At 37.4% G+C, this 9,253-nt stretch overlaps 1 protein-coding gene and 1 pseudogene across 1 annotated transcript; one reads left to right on the forward strand and one right to left on the reverse strand.

The window, feature by feature from the left end:
* LOC138025477 (DNA-directed RNA polymerase II subunit RPB9-like) overlaps positions 1-6,243 on the forward strand; it is a 7,073-nt pseudogene extending 830 nt beyond the window's left edge.
* LOC138026271 (carbohydrate sulfotransferase 4-like) lies at positions 5,881-9,010 on the reverse strand. Its single transcript, XM_068873544.1, has one exon. It carries the CDS (start codon positions 7,407-7,409, stop codon positions 6,162-6,164), a length of 1,248 nt encoding a protein of 415 aa, XP_068729645.1. The 5' UTR covers positions 7,410-9,010; the 3' UTR covers positions 5,881-6,161.
* Between the last annotated feature and the right edge of the window lie 243 nt (positions 9,011-9,253).

The raw sequence follows: 9,253 nt of genomic DNA on the forward strand, positions 1-9,253 counted from the left end.
CCCTCACCCCAAGGAATAGTTAGGAGACAGTAAACACAATCATCTTGATTTCACCTGGTTAATGTATACAAGTACAGTCTTTTACCCCATAAAGGAGACAAGTGGAATAAAACTTAAAACAACATTAACCTCTAGGACAACTGAGTAGCATTTCAAAGCTCTGTAGGATATCATTATCAGATCATGAGATGTACATGTGATTTAGTTTGTAAACTGACTACAGTAGCTGCTTTTTTTTGCAATTATTTCAATATCTCTGTAAGGTTGCACAATAAACACAAAGCTTCCTATGAGCTCATCTAAACTTAATAATTCAGTGCAGGAACTGTGACTATCAAAAGAAGCAGACAACAGCTGTATCTATGTCAACAAGATCACTCATGAAGTCAAGTATGTTGTTTGTTTGTTTGTCTGTTTATTTGTTTGAAACAGGGCTGTCACTTTGAGTTGGACTGCTACCTAACAGGCGAAAAGTAACATAATTTTATTGACATTTTTGCCTAACACAAACTAATAAAAAATAGTTAACTGAGTTTTTGTGGTGGTGCACTGTAAGTGCACTACACACTATGTCACCAGGTTGTAGGAATGTAAGAGTGTGAGAGTGTCTGTGACACCAACAGGCTCACAGCACAGCGCGTGCATTAAAATCACTAAAATAAACAGGTCTGTTGAAGGCGTTCTTGAGTTTCAACAAAATGAGCGCGAAAACCGGCAAGAATTTGTGATGCTGCGCCCGGTTGTTCAAAATCTGATTAGCGCTAATCCCAGATTAAAAATTAACCAAGGAGTTTATTTCTCTTCTCCCACATGCTGTGCAACGCTGATATTCGGCGAAACTTTACATTAGAAGAAGTCAATGTTGAAAAACAAAAATAGGCAAAAGAAACTTTCACCAAAAAGGTGAAAACATGAAACAAAAGTTTGCGCTAATCCTGGATTAAGTTAATCGGCTTTCGAACAACCGGACCCTGATGAATAATAAAGCAGTTTCTCTATTTCCAAAACAATGAAATTACCTGGTGATAAATAACCTCGTCTAGGAGATTAAATTTTTGACTTTGCAGAAACAATGGTCAACCTCAAGAGTTGCCGATTGTGACCTTCGTGTTGAATTTGCACATTTCTTGTCAAACTTAATAACACTTGAAAGAAAAACAAAACCAAACTGACAAAAACAAAAAACCGTTGTCTTGCCATCATTTTGACACAGATGTACATTGTATCCTTAATTTTTTGCGAGTAAACACACAAGGTAACTTGATCATGGCACCCGCTGAATTCAACGTCACTTTTGATTTTAGAATAGAATTTTCGGTCTTATGTTTCTGACTTAGCAAGTCATATATTTTGAGGTCACCCATCCAGATATTAACCCTGCTGGACAGCACTTAACTTCAGTGAACGTTTATTTTGGACTCAGAGCACATTCTTAAACTTGTGGTGAAAAAGAAGTTGTAATTAACTTGAAAATGAACATCATGTCAGACTTGAAACCCATGTATCTTGAATCCCTTTTCTTCAATCTTTCTGGGTTTGGTATTTTACTAGCAACCACAATGTCATGTCTTCTCAGGGCCTGACTATTTACCTAAGACATCTACCATGGCACTATAATGATATACGGTACCAAATCAATACTGTGTACTATTACAGCGACATATTACGCAAAGACAACTTGACAACTTAGGTTCCTAGCTTGTTGTTAAGAAGGGCTGCATAATGCAGTGATTCCACTCTCAACTATGATAATGATAACAATAGTTTATAATAATGAACTTGATGTAAGTGTCAATAATTTTATTATTGTATTTAGTGCTGAAGCACTATTATTGTGGAAACTGTTCAGAAATCAGATTAAAGAAAATCAACTCGTATGAAATAGAAGGTTGGTGATACATACTGTTGCACGTAAATTGACAGCAACAGCAACTTTTTTTCAGTGTACAAAAAAACAGGGTTACAGATGTGGATGTGGATGGTTTTTTTTTTTTTTTTTTGAGAACTGTGAGAGAAGATTGACATGTACCAGCAACCCTGAAGTTTTGATTTTGTCCTTTAACAGTGAATTGACACAGATTGTTACAGATGTCATTGCTGACCCAACATTACCAAGAACAGATGAACACTTCTGTCCCAAGTAAGGTTGAGGATGATTATAAATACTGTAGTATTCCTGATGGTTTCAGTTTTCGTTTTTTTCCCTATTGTTCCAACTAGTAGTACTTCCTATTCTGTCCAATTTTCTCAAGGAAAGTCTCCCATTTTCCTTTAATTAACCCTTTCCCTCATAAGAGTGATACTTACAGTATGTGTAACAATAATTATTCCATGAGCACGCATTGATACCCACCAAGGAGGCTCTGTCAGGGTAAATTCTGACTAGCGACATGGCCTAAAAAAGTAGAGACAGAACTTAAAGTAAAATCATGACAAACGACATCCTTTCTTTAAATTTCTGACAGCAACGGTCACAGCAACGTGAAACGTTGACAAACCACTGACACGAGAGCTTTTAAAATTCAGGCAAGCGACACGGGACGGCCCCCTGGCAGGGCCTTAACAAGGCGTGTAGCATCAAGTTAGCTATAATCATCTCATATCCAACAAGCACAAGTGGAATAATAATTGTTTTATTAAAAGCACCCCCCAAAATAATAGAAAACGAAACCAAAATAAAGATAAAAATGCCCCCAGGGAAACTGACTATAACCCTAACAAATGCGACTGATTCAGGCCATGCCCTTGATATCACGGTGCATGTGGAGAGCTTTTAGAGTTTCTAAGGACTTCTGTTTTTGTTAATAGAATATCTTCTTCCTGTTGTTTGAAAATATCGTAATTTTCTATTTATCTGGCCCTGTACTCTGCTTGACGGCCTGCATATTTACTGGAACCTACTGTGCATTGTATAGCAGTATTTTTTAATGTGCTGTTCACTGGTCTCAACTTGCTTCATTTCCCTATAAGAAATGAAAGTTAGAAAATACTTTTCACAGACCACATAGGTAATAGGAGGCTATAATTATATCAACTTCTCCATAGATTAGAAGCTAGTGTACATGTGCCCACCTGAAATGCATCTACATGTGTAATTAGTTGCAGGCCCAATTTTGACATCCAACCCAAAGTGTCCCTTTAAGGACAGTACCTACTAATTCAAAGGCATGATTATTCAGGAAATGTAATCTTAACAAGTGTTATTGAAATCCAAAAAGAAAATAATGGGTGTCACCATGCATTTTTCAAAGATAATTCATGAATAATATTTGTAAAAAGCTTTAAAATACAAAACAATGTATGGCATTCTTTCTTAAATTGAAGCTTAATTATCTCTCAAAAATGCATGGTCACCCCCAATTTTCTTTTTGGATACCAAGAGTATGTACTAAGATCTACTTTCTCTGGATAGTTTTAAACCGCACAAAAACATCAGGACTCGAGGGAAAACAAAACTAACTAGTTTCCCGAGGGAACTGACATTAAGTGCTTTGTTATATACATGTATTTATATGTAGACTTTTCCTGCAACAATCCAGCAAAACATCCGGAGCGGGCAACAACTGCAGAATTGTATCCTAGTTGGGATACATTTGAATTTGATCAGGGCCACATGACAAAGAATCAACCAATCACAGTGCTCGTTTTGTTGAGCGAAAGTCTAGGTATATAACAAGGTAAATTGACCACCATAAAGAAATTCGAAACAATGTTTCAAGCGTTAGCCCTTCACCGACTTTTGAATTTCTTTATGGTGGTCAATTGATCATAATGCTTATCAAATTCATCATGCATCCAATTCGTGTATTTCTGGACAGAATGATCTGAAGCCACCTTCAACATTGTGAGGTCACTGCATCAAAATACAATCATGTTAGTTTTTGGAGGAGCATATTCTCTGTTTTATTATCTCGGTTTCCATCTCTTTTTCCTTCCAGCTTGTGAGAACACCTTATAATAATTTTATGTACCTTTTTCATAGTATTTGCCAATGATTTTTTTTACTAGATGCCATCATAAAGAAGCAGTGTTTTTCCAATCGCAGTCCAGCAAGGCAGATGTAAGTCTCTCACACAAAGAAGCTTTTGTGCCGTTAAATACAATATACACATACAACGCTTTTGATTGATTTAAAAGTTGCATCAACAAGTGGTTGCAGAGTTTTTATTTTGCAAAGACATACCGATCATTAAATAGGAAGTTTTCAATAATAAAAACTAACTTCTCCAAAAAGAAGTTTTCAAGTTCGTTCCTATTTATTAAACGTAGTTTGGAAATCAGAAACTAAAAAAGAAAAACTGGTGTTTAGATCAAAGCAACTCAAGAGAAGTGTTGGCGTTTTCTGGTTGTTTCTTTCCAAAAGAGAGCGGTTTCGTCCCACTCATTCGTCGATTTCTTCCACAACAGAAGTTGTCTTAAATTTAAAGCAATTAAATGTAAACCAACCCATTTAATTGTGAGTATTTCAGTGTAAACATCGAGTAAAGTATGGCTGGTTCTACGATACTGAAACGTGAGCAAGTCCATTTATATACTAAAAAAGCTGGCATGTTCAGCAGGGTTGTTAAACAAATGTTGTTTTAAAATACATGCAGATTTAATTAGCATTAATTTTTGAGCATTAAAGTGGATCTTTTTTATCATTTTCCTCCCAGCAAATGAGACTATATTATGTATGTGCAGCGGTAAACTGTGGAAACCGATGGACAGAGTGATTCAAAGACCAAGTACACTGTAACATAAGGCGTGCCATGGAATTCTTAATGTGCCAGCCACAGTTGATATTGTTGGAGGGTTGCTCCTTTAACTGTAGGAAATAATGGCATTAGAAAAATGTTTGTTCACTGATTTTTATTGACCTTTAAAATCATGACATGTTTTTCATAAATTATTCTAACAGAATATATTTTCTTTGCTTTTACTTTAAAGTTCAGTCGTTCTGTTTAATTTTAAGTTGAAGGCGAATATCTGCGTGTTGTATGGTATGCAAAGCTCAAAGTATGGCATTAGAATTTTTTAGCATTGTCTTTCACAAATACGTTACGTATTGTGAACATTATCAAACCTGTATAATCTTGCACCTCTGGGGTTGTGAGATTTTTCAAACATATTTCAAAAATATATTTATCTTTCATACGGTGAAAACCCGCGTATAATAACCTAGATTTTAAGAGCCTGTTAGGTTAAGATTGTCCATTTAGACCCTGTTTGCCTAAAAACCTGTTTTAACCTACAATTTTGAAACAGGTTCTTAATTTGAGAAATTCAAACACTGAATGCACAAATTTAATATAATAAGCTTTACTTCTTTATTCTCCTTAAGGACGGCACCAACTATTGTTATTGCGCATACGTTCTGCGCATCTCGAGACACTCGGATATCCTATGGGTGGTTCTGATTAAAACAGGGATATTTTTGCGTGGTTCAAAACTATGCGGTGAAAGCAGAACTTAGCAAGTGCTCGTGGTATCTAAAGATAAAATTGGGGGTAACCAATTTGCATTTGAGAGCTTTTTACAAACTGAATATTGTTGATTAATTATCTTTGAAAAATGCGTGGTTATCTCCAATTTTCTTTTTGGATTTCAGTAACACTTGTTAAGATCTGCTTTTCCCGAATATTCAGATTAACGCGCAAAAATATCTTTGAATTAGTAGGCACTGTCCTTAACATGCTTAGAATTAAACAATTATAACATGTTATGCGTTGGCCCGAAATAGGCCACGCCCACCAATGACAAACACCGTAATTTATTTTCAAAGTAAGAAACTGTTTAAGAACCTGAGTAGGCTAATTTAGCCTGGGCTTTTAGTGTTCTGCTGCAACGCTTAAGGACGGTTAGCTACCAAGGGTCGTCAGAATACGAATATGTGGGAAAGCATTTAGTTGATTTTATTCTTTATGTACATTGTTATATTGTTGTGTTGTAAATAAAAATAAATAAATAAATAATGAAAAAAAAAGAATATGCGGGAAAAGCAGATCTTAACTAGTGTTATAGAAATCCAAAAAGAAATTAGGGGTAGTGTTTAGACTTGAGCGTTAAAATGAGTGCTTAGACACAATAATACGCGCGGCGGAACGACTGGTCACTCTTTCGACCTGGCGTCACCTCTAATTCTATAATATCCATAATTTGTAATCTAATCTTGGCAATATTTAATGTAGGAAACCGTTCTTTGCTTCATAGTCTTGACTGAAGAGTGGAATCGATTGGTTCATTAAAAGTTCATAAGAGTTGTCTACGGCTGTGTATCCTAACAAACGCATTGCTTCCTTGCAGTATTTTTCAATGATGTTGATTTCCTGTGGATGCACTTTCCATCGCCAGCGATTCGCCGCTACCCACGCGTCGTCTTTGGTGCACGTCGCCTGTTCTCCGTCCATTTCATTACAATCGTTTCTGGTTTGTCTCGTAGTTACATTTAACCATTCCCTTACGCTTTCTAATTCATTTAGTCCCGCAAACTTGTATAAGATAGATAACTCTTTCAGAGGGTCGAATGCCAGGTCCTCGTATCGTTGCAGTTTAATCTGGCGTCGTAGCGAATCCGGCAATCGTTTGATTATTTCCAAGTTATCTTCGGTTTCTTTGCACCGCCAGTAACTGTAAAGACGGGTACCACGCTTACCAAAGTCGCCGGCAGCTTCTTTAAAAAAACCAAGAGCTTTTGAAGAAGGAATAACGGCTCGAGGATCTCTGACCAAGAACAGAATTTTGCAATCAACTTCGGGTCGGCTACAAGCATCAAGGATTATCTTAATGTTATTTTCGGGAATTCGAGACTGGAGAACTTTTAAAACAGTTAAATTATAGGTCTTACAAGCGCTACCTAGAGATTGGCTGGTCATTGGGGGACAAAGCTTTGGATCCCATCTTGTGTCCGATGGTTCGTATGGACACAGCGGTGGCGATGCGATTGCTTTACTAACTCGAGGGTGTTTTTGTTTTCGGTAGTATGTTTCAATATCGTTCAAGAATAGTTGATTCTCAAACTTGCAGCGCAGCACTCCGTTGAGAAATTCTTTTGCAAGATCCCAATGATTCACTTCGTCAATGCCACTTCTTGTCCTTCTGCGGATAACTCGGTCGACTGTTTGAAAAGGCTCGTACATGTAAAACACTGAAGGATGGTGATTAAAAATATCACCCATAAGAGAGGAACCAGAGCGGCCATGAGAGACAATGATTAAAGTCCTCTTTCCATTTTCGTTCGTTACTCGAAGCTCCTTGAGATCACCTTGATCATGCTGTCCTTCCACCGGTCGAATTTGAGGCCATGCGTTCACTTTGGGTAACGTTTTGGCACTCATAAGATAAACACAGATCAGCGATATAGCCTGGAGCAAAAACAAGAGAAGCAGATATCTGAGGACCGTTGTCCTCCTCATTCTGCGAAAGGCCATGTCCAACTTTTGTACCCGACTGAAATTGAGACCAAAGCTAAGATTTACAGTAAAGCGCTTGGCGTGCTGTTGATTTCACTTAACCACATTGCTGGTTGCCGTGGAAAGTGTCTTACGAGAGTAAGTTATTGCAAACAGTTAAGATAATAGATGCGTATGATTTTCTACTAGACTCCCTTCACCTGTTCGCACTTTTGCTTGTTAGTGTACCAGCAATTTGAATGGAGAGCTTCAGAGATATTATCATTTACGACAAAGTTAAGTCGTGCTGGCCTTCAGCAACTTCTATCATTTAAGAGGAAACCTTATGAAACCAGTAGTTGTTCATGCGGATAATGTTAATGATGTTGGAGCGTTTGCCTGTGTTATGCAAATTCTAAATTTCGCTGGTTGGGAACTGTTGTACCAGCCATCCATGTCCAAATTTTGATTGCCTTTCAACAGAATTTCAACAAATCTTCCAGCGACTAAATATACTCAGGTTATATTCGCTGTCAAATGTAATTGTTTAAATATATTTTTCTTTTGATACCTAAATGAAGAAGAACGCGGAGCATATTTTCTTTATGAAATCTGTGAATATTTTAGTGTATTGCCGAAGTGAATGCGGAATCATCGTCAAAAAACCTCATTCCTCTCTATTTAGGATTGAGGACGATTATGTTGACGCCTGTTCTTTAATATCAAAATTTAATACCAATAATTATTATACTTTATAGCTTTGTATTTCGCTATGTAACTGCATATTAAGGCCTGGCCAAACGCTCGCAACATTTCAACGCAACATCTTGCAACCTTGTTGCATGATGTTGCCACATGTGTTGAATGGACTGACCAAACGCACGCAACGTATCGCAACAGGGTGGCCAAACGTACGCAACATGTTGTGCTCAACAATGTTGCAAGATGTTGCGTTGAAATGTTGCGAGTGTTTGGCCAGGCCTTTATAATATATGTTTGGTTACAACAGCATATGATAATCCTGTACTATACTATTAACATTAATACCAACAATGTCATAATCCTATACTGTAGTAATATTGTAAACTAATATTGTGATCCTTCAACTTTTATTTAATGTTTATTTATTACCAATACCCGCCAAGATTAGCTAATGCTACATGCGGGTTGTGTAAATTGTGTGAAATTGTGTGAGTCCTCTTCAATGCATGTGTCTACTTTTGTTTGTACGTTAAGAGGATTGTGAATTATGAGGCAAATATTGCTGATGAAAATGGCTATATTTGCTGCCGAGGTTACTTGGCGGCCATTCTAATCGCGTTCGTTTGAAATGAATACCAAGTAACTCTCAGGAAAAAGAGGACTTTCAATGTCCCTCTTTGTAAGACAAATCGCTTTAAGCGGAGCTCTTTAATGGCAAATTCCCGTTCTTAGCTTTTAGTTCTCGGTGTGCAACTTTGCTTTTAACCCTTTAATGCCCAACAGTGACTTATAGATTTTACTCTGTCTAACGCCAGACGATTTTACTCGTCAAAGGGAGACCCCTTGGGCACTAAAGGGTTAATATATTTTTAGATTTAGTTTTTAAATATATTTTAGAATCTTTGTTCACTTGTAGATAGCCGCAATTCAGCCCTTGGCTGCAATGGTTTTATTTAATAAAGCTATCTACATCTATCTCGTTTGAGATGCACGAATTTCTGGATTTGTGGATGTCTTCGTTGTGCTCACAGAAGGGACTTAAAGATGTAGGACAGGCGTGATTTTTTGCGTAAACAGAGGCGAAAGCGAGGCGGGCGCGAAGCGCGAGTGGCGCGCGAGGGGAGGAGCGCTAAAAAGGCTAATATAGGACGGACGCGTCAAGGAAAGCGTCACCTCAAATA

Source organism: Montipora capricornis, chromosome 12, assembly GCF_036669925.1.
Source record: "Montipora capricornis isolate CH-2021 chromosome 12, ASM3666992v2, whole genome shotgun sequence".
In the NCBI taxonomy this organism is placed as follows: Eukaryota; Metazoa; Cnidaria; class Anthozoa; order Scleractinia; family Acroporidae; genus Montipora; species Montipora capricornis.